We start from the raw sequence: 16,608 nt of genomic DNA on the forward strand, positions 1-16,608 counted from the left end.
GGGTGCAACGTGCTCGTGGCATGTACATGATGATTGATGCAAGGGACCAATGCGCCGAAGAAAAAGCAAGTTCACATGCGGCACATGTCCGAATACACCGCACCGCAACTGGAGACCCCACTAATAGGCGGGCTCAGTGCCGAAGACAACAACGATTTATCGGCTGGGGGATATGCAGAGACGATGCGGCGAACAAATTTCCATTTCTAGATGGACTAGTTCGAGATAAATGCTGTAATGGTTCATGGTGAATTTAAGCCGATCACGATCGATGAGAAATGGGTGACGTGTAATTAAATTGATGGCCAGATGATTACAGTACACCCTTGCCATGTGCGCTGTCGCTATTTATTGCTAGTGTTTGCCAAGAGTAAAGGGGCTAAATTCAGCCCGTCGTCTCCCACATCACGTCGGAGTTGGGAAACAACCAGCCTTGCTTCAACTCTAACTTATTCCAACGACATCTAAAAACAGCTATCATGTACCTAGTGCATGTTGACTTGCTGCCCGCAGCACAGCCAAGACTGATTCCTAACTGTCTGTGACATTACACGCGCTGCTTCAACGTGCAGCCCCAAACAACCTACAACCGAACCAATGGCTTCCCGAAAAAAGCCCGTCCCGCATCCTCCTCGCAGCCCGCCGACACTTCAACAAATTCGCGCACAAGCAAGCCCTCCCCAATAAATGACATAGTGGTTTGAATCCGAGAGATACACACGAGAACCGAAGCGCCGTCCAAACTTCACAGAACCTACTGGCATCTGACACCAGTAACATCGACATCGGACACATGGAAACCCCTCGCCGGACATCTCCAACTACAACCGGCTCAAGGTGTGCGGGCTAACTGGCAACAGTAGCAAACCCGCCAGCCCGCCTCTGCTGACTGGCAAGCGCCAGATTGTCGAATCCGCTCGTGTCAAAGGCCTAATCAGGATCAAAGACGGGACACTGCTTACTATACTCGTGCACAGGGACCCGTGTTACACAGCTTGGGCCAAGGTTGAGCTTCCCGACTCCTCTCCCGCCTTGCCTCCCCAATCTCGTCCCGAACCCGAAACACATATACATAGGTACCCGTATTCTATGTAATTGCGGAAGCGAAAGCTGTCCCTCCTAGATCTGCGAACACCGTTCACGATCCTCCCCGCTTCCGATGACCTACCCGCAGGTCTAGATTTTAAACCCATGCAAAGAAGGCACATGTTCACGCCGCAAACAACCATACCTCAAACTCGTAATACCCGATAACGACCCAACGACGATGCCGTACCTGCAGGCCATAAGCCCCGAGGTCGATAGATCTAGCCTAAAACATCATAGCCCGCTACAGATATCCCCGCCAGGCGGGCGGCTGTTTTCTCGCAGAAATATCGCAGGCACACGAAACTGAATTTACCCTCTGTCGAAAAATGCCTGCTTAATTTATGCGCTCGCACGGGAATTTTCCGGTCGATTTCAACATACTGGACTTGTTTGTTTGGGACAGAGCGGGTGGCACACTCTTGAAGAACAAGGTCGAGGACTGAAGCGGCCATGTCCCTTAGTTACGTCGATCCCAGCTTGTGTATGTGGACCAGGACTCTGATGATAAGCGGATCACCCTCCAAGTAGATCATAATTTCAAGGCGAGTCGAGATCGGTTTCACTAGCCTGTAGTACGTAGATTTGTCAAGTTTGATCGACGGATTGTGAGATAGAAAACGATCAACAAGCATCGACGCAGCAATAACTGATGTAAAGTGCGAACAACTTATCAGACAGCGTGCCGAATATTGTTATTCTCTGACAGCCTTTTAAAAGGTAACTCTACTTGCCTATCAAAAAGAGATATTTGTATCTAAGAACCGTAGTCTTGTATTATTTATCCATGCTGGTAACCTATGTCCATATCCCCAACGCCTGCAATGAACGATATCAGAGGGTTCTGTGATGTCGCGAGAGCTCCCTACATGAATAGAGACCAGAGATGACAAAAAGAGTCAAACATGGCAGAAGAAATTAAAAAGAAAAAGAGAAAGCCTCGGCGGGATATCGTACATAAAAACAAAGGCAAAGAAAGGTCAAAGACATTTGGGGCTCCTCAAGATGGACTGTGGGCCTCTGGAACACTCGAATCGATGGGCATACATCGACTGGCAAATCTTGTACATGTCGAGATGCCGGAGTCGGAAAACTGCACGTGCTCAAAAAGATAACAAGGATAGAAATTAAAAAAGTACCACCACTAGGACCATATTCAGCGGGAGTCCCAGCCCATCCAGCCCCACATCGATGCGGCACTAACCATCGTCAGGATGGTGAGGATGGAGGCGCCGGCCTTGTCGCCTGTGGTGATCGCGTTAAAGGTGCGATCATTGCTCTGCTCCTGGCCAGCGTTGGGGTCGCCTTCGCTCGTGCCTCCGGTCTTGTTTGTCAAAGGAGCGGCGACTTCTGAGATCAGGAGGCTGGAGACGGCGGCGAGGGCGTCCATGCGCTCGCCGGCGCCGGTGGTCTTGTCAACGCTCGGGTCAACGTAAACACCGCGGGTCCAGTAGAAACCGCAGGCGCGGCCCGATGAGCCTCCTGTGCACTGCTTGACAGCCGCCTCGGCCGACTTCTTCAACGCAGGGATGACAGTTGCCGCCGTGAAAGGCGCAACTTGCGTCACGACTGACATCCAACGGTGCACGTAACCCTTGAAAGACAACATGTCGGCGGTGCAGCCGCCCGTGTTGGTCTCGCAGGGAAGCTCAAACGCGGCACCGTCGGCGAAAAAGTCACGGAGCAAGGATTCGGTAAGCTTGGTGGTGGCTGTTTTCCACTTCTCGTTGCTCGTCTGATCGTAAGAGAATTGACATGGGTTAGTTCTAGTCCCCAGAATATACTCCTAGGCGATTATGCCAAGACGGGTGCCAAGTGATGCCAGCATATTGGCGGGCGCCACCTTGGGGTGCAGTGGGGTGTTGGTGTAATGGTCTTGGCTGCATCTTGCAGCAGAGACGTCTTGGTGAAACTGGACTAGGGTAATGACAAAAGACATAGAAAACAAGAAGAAAATTGAGACTACTCACCATATTCCATAGAAACGCAGTTGCTTGAGTGAGAACAGCAATACTGTACGAGAACTGAGCCTTGTTGATGTCGGTGCAGTTGTGTTCTACGTGACCGCCGTCGTACACCTTGTATGTGTCATGGTCAATGTAGTTGACAGACCAAAGCCAGTCATAAGTCTTCTCGGCGGCATCAGAGTAGGTTGTGTTGCCCGTGTAGCGACCGAGTCGCGCTCCAAGATTCATATAAATGGCGTTGGCAATTGCTATGAGTAGAACCGTCAGTGTTAGTAGTCGCTTAATTATAAACCCACGAGGAGGAAACAATATCGATGAGATGCAGAAATATCCATACTGTTCTTGTAGTCGTATCCGGCATTCAACGCTGGAATCTGCCACCTCATGCCGCCGCCACACTTGTCGTCGTGTCGCTCGGGGCTGTTCTGGGTCGTCCAAACGGCCTGCGCCAGAGCCAGCCACTGGGGCTTGTCTTTGGGAGGATTCGGGAAATTGGTCTCTGCGGCGAGCATTGCCGTCATTCCCCAGAAGCCCTGGTCATCATTTCCGAGCGATGCACGCTTGGATTGGGGCTGAAAGTCCTTGTTTTCGCCGACTTGATTCAATATACCGGCCGTCACCACGTCATTGTACTCTGTGTGTCCGGTGAGATGCCAATAGTCGATCATAGTACCCATGAGCGCGCCGCCTTCCCACCAGTAGTAATCGCCCTTGTTTTCCGAAGGAGGGCCTGGCAAGATTCCTGCCTCCTGGCCGGTCTGGTTTCCTTTGTATAGGGTCATCAAGTCGTAGGCAAGAGTTGTTGTGGAGTCCTTGATTTCCTCTGTGAGTAGCGTAAAAGCAATGTTAGCAGACCTTGGTGGCTTAAGTCGGACGGCAACGGCTTCGCTGGATTCTTTGGGCGACTCGACGTACGAGAAGTGCTGATTTTGTAATACTGTGCATTTGCAATAGGAACAGCAGCCAAAGACAAGGTCGCTGTCAGACCGCGCGCAAGCTTATTGAAACCCATGGTTGCGCAGTGTACGTTCGTTCACAAATGGATGCGCAGTTTTCGATTGTCGAGTCTCGGTAACAGATTTCGCTCTCTTCCTGGAGCCCCCGGGAACAAAAAAAGATAAGAATATTACGATATTTCCTGGCCTAGATAGAACAATAGTTGACCGAGGAAACTAATCGTCTATCCTGTGGCCCTCAAACTCAAATGAATGTAAACGAGTGTCGTTGGTTAAACAGTGAGAGACTGCAGTTGGAATGCTGGATGAAGGGGTAAATTGGTGGGTAACGGAGAAGGAAAGCCGGGACTGGTCTCCATGCGTGCGAAGACCCGCCAAAGTACGAATTGGTGGGTGTGCCTCAAGCTTTACCACCAAGCCACGCCTGGAAGAATAGGAGCAGGCGAATAGAGACGACAGAACGGGAAGCGGGTAGGAATTACGACTCAGGGGGGGCCGCTAAACTAGAAATGACGTGGGCGCAAACCTAGGGGCCCTTGGGTATTCGTGTTCCAGTCGGGACATGCACCGCCACATTACGCGGAAATCCAGACTTTTTATTACCGGCTGTAGATTGCTGAGGGGTTGCCGCTCTTCCCGCCACTTCTTCATCAATTCACAAAAGAAGAAACAAAAAGTACCAATCCTTCCCATCCTCTCAGCTCACAGTGGCTGCGCCGCAAAAAGTTGGACTGGAGCTTGCACTTCAAACACACTAACAAGCTGGAATTATATTTACCGGCGTCAACACGGATTTGATCGCCAAGCAATCTCGGCGATGCAAATCAGATGCTTGGCCTGGCCAAGCTTTTCCGTTCCTCTCACAGGGCTGCGCGGGTTCTTAGATTGATTACGGTACATTCTCACCACAAATCCACGGCTCCTTGTGAGGCTGGATTCAAGACAAAAACAAACCATCAATCAAGCATCTTTCGTCTGATTCCAGACACCTCCGCCTCAATTATGCTCGGTTCCAAAAACAGGTTGGTTTTGGTGTACAACTGACTTACGCATGACTGCCGTCACACCGTGTTCTCAAGTCATTGACACTGAGTGGATGTCGGTTAAAAGCCTGGGGTTGCAAGGATTGATTTGGGTCTGGACAGTGCAAACTCTTGAAGCATGAAAGAGATGGCAGGAACTAAAAAGGCGCACTTGTTTGGACTGTGGAGTTCGGATCAGCATCGTCTGATTCTAGGTAAGGTTGTTTCTCTAGGTACAATAAGGTGTGCCGCGGTACGATTGGCCATCAAAGCCGTTGTCGATCGCATTGGGCTGGCCGTTTCGCCTTGGCACAGAGCCTTCTTCCCTTGTTTTACTACACGATGTTCAGTAGATCTGCACCAACTGGTTGCATGTGCGCAACTACATTTGTCCCTCTACCTGTAGCATCGTTTAGAGTTGGGACGTTCCCAGTTTATTAAACTTTATACTTTATGCGCTATCGAGAAATCTTGGGATGCAATAATCTACCCGTGACAATTCACGCCAACGACACCGCAAGGATCAATTGCGCACTCATTAAGTGATACTCCGAACTAATTATGGTTGGTGCACAAAAGCGCTGTGTTTTCTCTCTTCTCGCTAGCCATTACTATTAGTCTAATTACCGCTGGATTGACGTTACAGCCAGCGCCTGGTGCACCATTGAAAAGTTCGAAAGCTCGAGGCCTCACGACAACCAAGTTTACCCCACCCACACCAAGTCAATTCAAGACAGCAATTTCTTATTCGCAAACCCAACCCTCATCTGGCCCATGTCGAAAACCACAAACTGTGCCTTGAGCAGCACGTCGCCAAATACATTAATCCCCAGTCCGGCGCTCGATTGCAGGCCGCCGTAGCACATGTTGTCGTCATACTGCCAGTACCGCATGTACCTACCGGGGACCACGCCCACGACACCCCCGACCACGAACTTGAAGTCCGGCAGCACCGACGCGCACGGAAACACCCACGAGCCCCAGTACCGGTCCACCGCGGCCCCAACCACCTCTGCGTAGTACAATTTTACCATCCACTCGGGCAGTAGGAGAAGCGTCGTGCCCGTGTCGGCGATGGCCGCGAACGGCCTGGCCAAGTACGGACCGCTGCCGACCCCAAACCCGGACACACTAACCTCCCACCACGGCCGGGACGCGATGGCCGGCGCCCACCCGATCGTCCCCGTGTACTCATTTGGATTGACGAAGCCGAAATTGTAGTTCCCGGGCCTGCCGGCCCGCAAATTCGCCGTGAAGACGGGCGACGCCAGCTGGTCCTTGATGTTGTCTGTAAAAGTCCGCGCGCGCTGCGGCCGGACCGTGTTGGCCCAGCTCATACCCAGACCCATCAGACCCGAAATCCACGGGTCGTCGGTGAAGGACCGTGACGCGTACGTTGCCGACTCCACCACCTGCGCGTCGAACCTGGCCCCGCCGAGCTGCACCCTGTCTGTGTAGGCGATGCCCGAGGCGCCCGATCCGTCGCCGTACGCAATGGACCACGTAGCGTTGGGGATGAGCTTGCTCGTTGTTGATTTGTGCGGTGAGTAGACGGGTCGGCCGTTTTGCTGATCTGTAGGTGTGTCGGTCGACATGACCCAACTGGGGATGAAGACGTCAGCAAAGTGCTTGGTTTGGTCCTTTTGCTTCCTAGTGTGCAGGAGAAATGCCCTACAGATCTGCAGACCCTGTGTCTATGGCGACGTTTACACTCTGTGGTGGTGTGCCAATTCTGATCGCTGAGATGTATTCAATGTCGTAAGGGGTCGGCGGTACGGCCAGGACAGACCCGAACATGTTGCTACCTGTATTTGCACGCAGACCGACAAGGACGATCTGTCAGCGTTCTCCCGCCCACCTGTACATCCCAAAGACCTCAAGAGAACAAGGCTAAAAATACATACGCTGCTGCAAGTTTGTCCGGATTCGCGGATTTATCTCCACCGCAGCACGCAGCCTTGGCGTCAAGGTCGCATTGTACTTGGAAAACGCATGCAGAAGAGCATCGAGCCCCGTACTCTCCTTGAAGTGCTTGTTCTTCTCTTGTACGACGGTCAAAATACCACCTGGCAGGGCATCTCGTAAAGGAGACGCAGTAGCCAGGGCAGCCCCAGACACTATACCGGCAAATGCTAGGAGGTGATGCATGGTTGAGGGATCTCGAGCTGCGGTAACGGCTAGGGGTGATGACTGGTATTGGTAGAATTACGGTAGAACTGGTGAGACCTTTGTGCAGCGGATAACAATCATCGAGATCGACAGTCATCGTCGGCACTCCGTCTGAAGCAAACACTGGAGTCCCTTTTATCAGGCTTGAGAGTGGAATGCCACCATAGAGACGCGTCTTGAAAGGAAATCACTTATCAAGCTGGACATTCCACTCAACCTTGTTGAGGCACATGCGCAACTGGACCTGAGTTGTCTGGCTGCATGTAGACCAAGAATTGTCCAGATATTCTAGACCAGAATGGGCAAGAAAACTCGCGCAATGAGCAAAACAATGCAAAGCCCAATATTAAAACGCGTAACTGTACAAAAAGAGAAATGCCACAGCCAAACGGCTTCACAGCAATATCCCTTGATCCCCTATACCACCCAACCCAACCGCATTCGCGAAACTCCCATCAATCAGAAAATGCTCCCTCGAATAAATCGTCCTCGCCATAGTCCGTCCCGGCATTGCCACTCTCATAAAGCGATTCGGTGCCCTCCTTCACGGTGGTGAACCGATCAATCATCTTCTTGTCCGGCCTGAGGAAGGGAATCATCCCTTGGGTGACGGGAGCCAGTTGTCGGCCCCCGGCCGTTGCTTTGATCAACATCAACTGCGCACCCGCGATTTTCCACACGAAAGACGAGTTCTTTTCCACGTGGTACTTGAACGCCATGGAAGCTTTCAGAAGAGCCCAATTCGTCTGTTCCGGATGCAAGTACGATTGTACCAGCGCCGCGACCGTTTTGGAGCCCGGCAGAGACCTGTGTAAGTGAACTGCGGGCTTGATATCAAGCCAGGCGTCGTATACCTGGTTAATCCTCCTTCGGTATTCGTTTCTTGACCGATCGCCGTCCCGGGCCCCCGCCATCACCTTCTTCCAAAGTACCGCCACAGTGTTGATGTCTGATTTGAGTGCTCCAAGAAGCTTGCTTAATGAATTAGACGGTTTCTGCTCGTACCAGTATTCGCATACCTTCACCAACTCCTTGTCCCAGTGATGCGCTTTTCCACCCGACTTATTTTGAAGCGATTTGTTAAAATCTCCCAACTCCTTGTCGATTAGTGGTTTGGCCACTGTGAACTTCAAGTGATCAATTATGTGCTCTGGGGTCCTGGTCCCTCGCCAGCTATTCTCCTTGTATAGTGGGAGTTCTAGAGAACCAGGCCCGGGATGGAGCTCCGCTTGAAGTCGTCGCCATGTTGCTGCATCAAACACGATGCCTTGTTTGCCCTGGTCAACTAAGTTGCTCACCAGGGTGCTCAGTAAAATAGCCACGGAGTCGTTGACGTTCTTGCGTTTGTAGCAAAGCTTTTCCTTGAAGTTGGTGCAAATGCCTAAAAAGTTCTGCCGCATGTTGAACTCAAAGCCCCTCGCGATCATCTCCCCTGTACCTCTTTCCAGCCCCAAGTCTCGTACCAGATCTGACATACTTCCTGGGATCTTACTAAGATATCCCCGTTGGAATAGATCCGGAGGATTGGGCACTGCGGCATTCTCAAAATTGTCAACGATTTTACGATCCCAGCAAACCCAGGCGATATCGCCGTCGTAATCGCCTCCTGACAACTTGTCTGCAAGCGCGACGTTCCCATTTCGGGAGAAGACGATAACATCCTTGAGATCCTTTAACTCAGGCCTAAACACTGCTTTAACCTTTTGGATATCGCTGATGTAATGTGCTGGCGATCGAGCAACCAAAACTTCTTGGTCGTTGAGCAAAGTATCGGAAAAGCCATCGCAGGTGAATTTCTCAGAAAAGCACAGGTGGACCTCGCCCTCGGGTACAACTCCCCAAAAGTCGACTACCATTAAAGCGTAAGTCGACATTCCAACTTTAATGTTGAGCTTCTCTCTGAGAGTTTCACATTTTTGTTTTTGGATGTTCCAGGCAATGTCCTGGAGGAATTTCGTTTCTCTGGGATCAAAACCAGCGCGGACCATCTCAGCCATGATATCCTCGTCACGCTCGGGCAAGCCGCCAAGGCGAGGGATTTCGAACGAGGTGTTACCTAGGCCCTGACGATGATTGGAGTTCTCGTGGACCCATTGGAGAAACTGTTGTGGTGAATTGAGAGCAACCTGCAGGCTTTCCAATTCAGTGCGGAGACTCGTACGGAGTAGGTCGCCAATGGAATCCCGCATCCCATGCTTATGTTTACTGCGATCGTGAAGGACTGGCAAAAATTGGAGATTCAGACTGGCGGACCGAAGCGGTTTTGCATGCGTTTTGATCTCCAGCGTGCGGTGATGGGGGTCCGAAGACGTGCACTTCCATTTCCGCTGCGAAGGGTAGGTTTTAATCCACCTCTTATTGGACCGGTCAAACGGATCGATAATCCACATGCCTTTGGCACTTCCAAGTCTACCTTGTACGGCACAGGGTAAGTCTTGAATCCCCAAAATTTGTTGGATTTCGCGAGCAACACTCAGGGACATCAGACCAATACCGTCATTCATGACGTTGCCAGTTTGGGACATGATATCATTCTCTTCAGAGTGGATCTCTGACGGTTCAAAAACCACAGTAGGATGGGTTCTGCTTAGGCCTAAACCAAGGTATCACGTTAGTGCGAGTCACGACAATGGAAATGGCCCACTCACGTCTCTTGGTACCTACCTAGTTGTATACGGGAAAACAACTTGGGCCATGGCTGGCGCTGATTTTGATCCAGATCGAGTTGCAAAAGCCAATTTAGCATGCTGTGGACTGAGAGAGCCGTCCGGATCAGGGGATTGCGAGAAAACGACGTATTTAGAGCATGTTGGTGTGACTGAAAGCGATTCCCATCCTCGGCAAAAAAGTAAATGCGGTCCTTAAAAACCGGCTTCGGGTCGGGTCCCAGGCGGACTTCTCTGGCAGGGCGTCTGTACCCGGCATCCTTTGTGAAAAAGGCTGCCCATTTACGGCCCACAAAACTGTGCCTGCCATGACATAACCAGTTGTTCAAGGTTGGCAGCAATTCGGGATCCTTGATGGATGAGGAGGCGTGCGACGGGTACAAGATCTCGAGAAAACGATCTTCGCCGAAGCGTCTACTTAGACGGTGAGACTGTTCTATTGTCAATGCCTTGAGCTTCAACAAAAAGAAGGCCCCAGTTGGGGCTGGGTTGAGATCCAGTTCGGCAACGAGAACGACTTTATCAAAATCCTTCACTGAAGCATTCCAAGCATCCACAGAACACTGCTCTGGAAAGGTCTTTCCTTGAAATAGGGGGTGTTTGTACAAGATGGATCGCAGCGTTTTGGGATTGTCCCAGTTTTGATCATAACCCAGGCCTTTGACGTCGTCAAGATCAACATTGCAGTGTAATGCAATGCGCGTCACTTCCCAGGCAATTGCAAGTGGAGCGTAATGAAGCCATTGCGGTAGATGAGCTGGAAACGAGTGTTAGTTTTTCCAAAAGGAGCGAGCAAGCGAAGAGGGTAGAGCAAAAGTCAACATACGCCAAACCAGGTCGAGGCGATCTTGGAGGGCGCGTTGGGCGATGTTGGGCCTTTGCTCTGATTTACTTGGGTCCGAAACTAGATTTTCTGGGAAGCTCGAAAAGATATCACTGGAGGTCTTCCTTGCATGGCCTTTATCGGACTTATCATGGGCCTCTTCAAAGGCCAAGACCTCATCAGAGTTGGGCTCGAAGTCAAAGTCAGCTGGCTCTCTCTTGAGATGAGCCTTTGAACTGGGTCTCAATACATGCTTAAATTCCTGTGAAGACGCTTCGACGGTTGTCTGAGTCGCACCAAGGTCCTCGCCCTCGGAGAAGATAGAAGGCGCAATAGATGTACGACTCGTATTGGCTGATTCATCATGCTCATCAGACTGTCTTGTTGTCAATGTTCTGGGTCGTGGCCCTCTTCCTGGTCCCGGCTTCGCTAGAGCACGCGTTTGCACGACATCAAGTTTGTGCAGCTGCGTTTTCCTGTAGCGCTTGGGGGAGATGTCTTCCTCCTCCTCGTCGTTTGATAGTCGTTTATACTGGCGACTATGGGGATGTTTTTTCGATTCGGCTAGCTCTGGACTGTAGCGCCGATGTAGAACATCTTGCAGTAACTCGCGATCATGGTCCTGGCTACGTTCTAACCGATTCTTGCGTTTGATGCAGATATCGAATTTGTTCAGGGCACTCTCGATGCTACCTTGGCAGTGGAGTAATTGTAGTTTGTCGTATATTGCATCCGAGTAATCGAGATGTTTGCCTTTTCTAGGTTTAGGAGATGGGCTCCGAGTCGGGATTTCGAGTGCAAGGTCGTAAAGTTCGTTCAGCCGGTTCATAGCAGCAACAACGTCGGCTCGCGCTATTTGCGCACTTGTGGGTTCAGGTCTGGTCATCAGAGCGACTTCACCTAGGCGCCAGCGCCCAAGTCCGGCGGTTCTAGTTGGGCTTTCAGCCCTGTTGTTAGCCTGTACATGACTTTGGCATAGGAGAATCAATCGGATGCAGATGCACGGACTGAAATGGATGGCGTAGTTGAGAAGCTACCAATGGCTCTGCTGCTACATGCAGGTGCGCAGACAACAATCACGCCCTCCTCGACCTGCCGGGTCAAGGTGGCAATTAGTCGGCCCAAGGCCGTCTCATGGATTGGACGAAGTGGCAGGGTCGATGCTCGCTCGGGAAGAGTTTATATAAGGTAAGGTATTATACTGTGTACTAGCTTCTTAGGAGACTAGCAGAGACTAAAAAAAGAAATAAAAAGAAAAAGCAAAAAAATGAAAGTGGAACTGAGTGTGGCAAAATTGAGCATGGAGGTTCCCTTCTTGCGGCGTTTATTTGGCGCGCTTGTAGCCGCAAGAGGTGCTCGTTGGCTCGATATAGTTGGTGTGGGTGTTTGGTGTGTCGTATCATGGATTGAACTGACTTTTGGAGGGGCGGCAACCCAGGATATTGGTGACGGGAGCTTTTTGATCTCGAGTTTTCAGCTCCAACCATTTGAGATCGCAGAACCAAGGCCCCCCACTTGTTACCTAATGCGACTTGGCACCATTTTGGCAGGACCGCCAGCCAGTCCTTGCTTCAATTGTTTCGTCGGACCCGTCAATCCCGCCCCGGTACTACATCCACTATTATGCAGCGAACCAAAGCTGCAGATGAGTGGATGCTCACCTCCAGTAGAATCGCGATGCTTTCCCCGCTTCCTGCACAGGCCACAAAAATCAGACGGCTTGCTCGGCACGCAGGGAAGACGAGACTCACAATTAACTGCGACGACGTCCGTCTTTAGGGTTGATGTTTGCCCATCATCCAATCCTATCTAGCTGCTTGGACCGACTCCTTGTCGCAATGCTGCCCTGGAGCCTTTAGCCGTTCATTGTCCGCCACCCATTGACGTCGGCAAGATAAGGCTTAAAAGTTTCGTAGTAAGCGTCCTCAATTGACCCTTTCAAATGTCAAAGCTTCACTCCTCCCCCTCGGACAGTCGGACTTCTATCGGGGTTCAAAAACAACCGCCATATCTCTTTCCTTCTCCACGAGGCCATTACGCGCAGGCTCAAGGCGCACACCCACCGCCCGTCTCTCGGCTTTTGTTGCGACCAACTGCTAAGGTGTATCAGCCTACGTAGCTAGCTACCTGCTTAGGTACCTACCTTATCTACCTTAGCAAGCTAGCTCCTACTGTCGGCAACGCCAAACCCCGGGGAGATGGCGGGTCAGAACAGTGCCAATCCCAATATCGATGACTTGACTCCTGAGGAAGCCAGCCGAATCATTCACTCGCATCGAAAGGTGCGATACGGTAGGTTGACAATTTGTTTTGTTTTCTTTTTGTTTTCGACCCAGCCCTTCCAATATAGTTGCTACACTCTAGATGCCTCATCGCTTTTTTGCTTATTTGTTCTTGTCCTTGGCATCTATTGATCCTATGCAACCATTCATTTTTCATTTTTTTTTTTTTTTTTCAATGGGTCTTTGCTTTGGTCTGGTCACTTTCCCCTACCTGGCGGTACACGGAGGTGTCGTACCTGCCTCGTGCTTCCCGAGCTGTTTCCGGTCCTGTTCCGGGTTCCGACTCCTGCATCAATCTCTACGGGGCGGGGTCTACGGGGAGGGGTCTTCGGGCCTGGGCAAACCCTATTTCAAAGCATCTCGCAACCCCTGACTCTCTTGATCAGTCGTCTTTTGCAACACACCATTGCTTGCATACATACCTGCATAATAACCCAGACCCACTCTCCTTGTCAATGTATCATGACTGGGTTGAGAGTACATTGGACGTCGGAACTCATCCATTGACAACTGCCAAAACTTGGAACGCCAATAGGAACTGCATGTTGGCCCTGTCGACAACGCAAGGTATGCAGACCCCACAGTATCATCATATTGGGAATATGGCTGACATACCGAAGGTAAAATGTGACAATAAGCAGCCTTGCGAGAACTGCGTCAAGCGGGACCATGCCCAGCTCTGCTCCTACAAGCCCAATCGTTCTGGCGCGCGTGGATCCATCACATCAGAGAATGCACCCGCAGGCAGGAAGCGGCCGCGCTCGCCAGAGGATGACGACACTCAGCGGACTCCTCTTGATATTAAAAGCGAAAGTAGCACTGGGGCAGGTGCTTACGGTAAGCACCAGTCGCCAAGTGCGGATGAGACTTCTATTGGTTACTTATATGGCTTTCACTCGGCCGTCACAGACGACGAGGGTGGCGACACCTCAGAAGGGTCAAGATACCTAGGACAAAACAGCATACCTGCCATCCTCAAGGAACAGCTGCCGCCTACCGAACAGCAGGATGAGTCAACACACATTCGACAGGACATGCGGTCCATCTTGGGGCTAGACACATCGGCCCCTTTTCCACTCATGTCACCGAGACATATGGAGAAGCTTACACTTGACATCACTACGGAACTACCCTCAGATAGAGAGGTGATGAGGTAGGCCACTTCCCGCTGCAGGTCATGGTCATTAGCTTTGCTGCGAATACAGTCGGCAGTGATGGTCGTCTGTGGCCATATGCATGCCTCTTGGAAGGTCATTAACGTGTCATTAGACTTTTTCGAACGTACAAGGAGATTCCGCAACAGTTCTGGGGCTTCGTTATCGATATTAACGATGTAGAGAGTCGGCTACTTGTTTACCTCGAGGACCGAGCCAAAAACGCGAAAAGCAACTCCAAGGCCACCAAGCCAGTGTCTGCTTCGTGGCTTGCAATATTATTTGCAATCCTCGCCGTAGGCTCACAATATCATGAGTCTCCCTACCACATTCGAACTGCCAACTCGCAGAAGTACATCCAGATCTCTTTCCATTTCTTGAGGATAAGTAACTTCCTCCTCAGGTTAGTTTCGTCGCCAGAATACATGACATAAACTTGTTCGTATTAACAGCCCTGGCAGGCCAAACTTCGACTCGATTCAGGCGTTGTTGATGACGAGCTTCGCACTACTCAATGATATGAAGGCCGAAGCCTCGTGGGCTCTGTTGGGTTTAACTTGTCGCCTGGCTCAGTCACTGGGGCTTGATAGGACCTCGACCACAAATGAAACAGAGATGGCGTCCGAACTTTCCGATAGGGAGCGTGTTAGGCGGACATTGTGGTATGTCTAACGTTCGCGGGATTGGCGCTGCTTCTTGACACGCACTAACTGAAGGACATCACCAGGTGGAAATGCGTTTGGCATGACTCCTTGATTTCACTATCTTTCGACAGGTATGTTACTATATCGGGGAGAAGATGCTCCACTTGTGATATTTCTCGTCGCCTATGTTCCACTCTAATATGTGTACAGGTCGCCCATGACAAATGCAGGGTCGGTGCGAATACCGATGCAAAACCCTAAGGCTGGCGGTTGGGGCTACTTGGAGACTATGTGCCACTTGTGCAAGATAATATCCCAACGCCTGAACCCCGAGGCACTTGCAGCAGCCTCCTACGATGTAATCCTCGAGAACTGTGAAGCAACCGAAAGATTGCGAGAGCAGGTCATTCCCGCCATTCGCTCCAAGGAAGCCTGCACCTCTGCGCTCGACCGACTCCAATACTTCGCCATCCGCCTTCATACAGCTTTCGTCGTTTCGGTCTGCTGCAGACCTGCGCTTCATCGTGGTGACGACGAGGGCGAATCAAAGCTGACAAGCGCGCAGAAGCGATCACTGGCGGAAAAATGCAAAGTTAACCTTGCCGAAACAGTACGGATGTTCCTGGCTATGCACCAGCTATCCGTCATCCCGACTCGATCCTGGGCATTTACTTACCACGGCCTGTCTTCGGCTGTCCTGTTGGGCATCCTCGGTGAGACAAAGGCCGATCCTGAAGTCCGCCAACTCCAAGGTGATCTTATCGCAGCACTCTCTGCCACTGCAAGCAAGGAGAAGAGTCCGATTGGCCCGTACATACCACCCTCAGACAAGGACATTGAGCTCTCTGGCCCGCTGTCACGAGCACTGACAGCACTGCGAAACATTTACGACCATGGAACGATAATTGGTGCGGGTCTCAGGAGGGAACTCAACAGCGGATACGCATCAGGGGCACGCACACCTCACCGACCCAACGGTCTCTCGGCAGCACCTACCGGCAACGGAACCGTCAATGACCCACAGGTGATACTCGAGGGCGCCAGTACAACACTCGATCCGCATCAAGGCGCCGCCCTCGCCATGACAGAGATGCAGAACAGGAACACGGCAGTGCCGCCTTCTGCGGAATATCCGACGTATGTACAATTTACCCCTACGCAACATCAGCGGCAAAATCCTGACGGCAATAGCAACAGCAACAGCAATAGCAACATGACCTTTTTGCCGACACTCCAGGACCCATTGTCTACGGAACCGCCTCTCGTCGATCCCTCTACCTACATGTCTCCCATGGATGTCTATGATCAGATATTCTGGGGTGGGTATCAATCCTTCTCTTCCTCGCGTCAAGGTTTTTGCGATTATGCCCTTTTTAACCCCTTTGACCTTTTGCGTTTATCTCGTGGTCGCTGTCCCTTTCTCCTAGGGTCAATGGTGAATGTTTGCTAACCCACGTTGCCTCTCACTTCACAGAATCACCAGAGCCATGGAATACGGGCGTAGACGCGATGAACTTTGACTTTTTGGCCCAGCCGCCCCCGGGCCAACAGCAACAACAGCATTTTTACTTTTAATACGCCGGCTACACTCTATGAGGGTCTTGGGACACGCTGGCTCGCTTATCTTTTGGGGATCTACTGGCCAAAGGCTATGGGATAGTACAATTATTCACAGTTGGGGAGTTTAAAAATCGGGCTTGGATAGCAGCGAAAAAAAGATTTTTGATAGGTTTTTTGGTGGTTATGGAATCCAAAAAGCATCATTTTCACCATTCATTTTGCCCATTCATGCCACAGTGCTCATTTTGTCCCATCTTCATGGCTGTCGTCACCGATCTA

The 16,608-nt window shown here is 51.1% G+C and overlaps 4 protein-coding genes across 4 annotated transcripts; 1 reads left to right on the forward strand and 3 right to left on the reverse strand.

Annotated features, from left to right (window-relative positions):
• Positions 1-1,787: 1,787 nt before the first annotated feature.
• Positions 1,788-4,457, reverse strand: PgNI_02021 (uncharacterized protein). The gene is made up of 4 exons (XM_031122091.1): positions 3,969-4,457; positions 3,391-3,876; positions 3,057-3,301; positions 1,788-2,821 (listed from the first exon to the last, which is right to left on the reverse strand). Exons 1-4 carry the CDS (start codon positions 4,063-4,065, stop codon positions 2,243-2,245), a joined length of 1,407 nt encoding a protein of 468 aa, XP_030986375.1. The 5' UTR covers positions 4,066-4,457; the 3' UTR covers positions 1,788-2,242.
• A 1,302-nt stretch (positions 4,458-5,759) lies between these two features.
• On the reverse strand, positions 5,760-7,179 carry PgNI_02022 (uncharacterized protein; the record flags this gene model as incomplete). Its single annotated transcript, XM_031122092.1, has 3 exons — positions 5,760-6,633; positions 6,707-6,836; positions 6,936-7,179. The coding sequence occupies 3 exons, from the start codon at positions 7,177-7,179 to the stop codon at positions 5,760-5,762; spliced, it is 1,248 nt and encodes a 415-aa protein (XP_030986497.1).
• Positions 7,180-7,655: 476 nt separating this feature from the next.
• On the reverse strand, positions 7,656-11,908 carry PgNI_02023 (uncharacterized protein; the record flags this gene model as incomplete). Its single annotated transcript, XM_031122093.1, has 4 exons — positions 11,698-11,908; positions 10,693-11,618; positions 9,865-10,623; positions 7,656-9,793 (listed from the first exon to the last, which is right to left on the reverse strand). Exons 2-4 carry the CDS (start codon positions 11,573-11,575, stop codon positions 7,656-7,658), a joined length of 3,780 nt encoding a protein of 1,259 aa, XP_030986373.1. The 5' UTR covers positions 11,576-11,618; positions 11,698-11,908.
• Positions 11,909-13,573: 1,665 nt separating this feature from the next.
• Positions 13,574-16,541, forward strand: PgNI_02024 (uncharacterized protein; the record flags this gene model as incomplete). Its single annotated transcript, XM_031122094.1, has 6 exons — positions 13,574-14,124; positions 14,241-14,528; positions 14,587-14,787; positions 14,853-14,900; positions 14,980-16,088; positions 16,244-16,541. 6 exons carry the CDS (start codon positions 13,574-13,576, stop codon positions 16,342-16,344), a joined length of 2,298 nt encoding a protein of 765 aa, XP_030986372.1. The 3' UTR covers positions 16,345-16,541.
• Positions 16,542-16,608: the final 67 nt, after the last annotated feature.

This window comes from Pyricularia grisea (genome assembly GCF_004355905.1).
Source record: "Pyricularia grisea strain NI907 chromosome Unknown Pyricularia_grisea_NI907_Scaffold_1, whole genome shotgun sequence".
NCBI lineage: Eukaryota > Fungi > Ascomycota > Sordariomycetes > Magnaporthales > Pyriculariaceae > Pyricularia > Pyricularia grisea.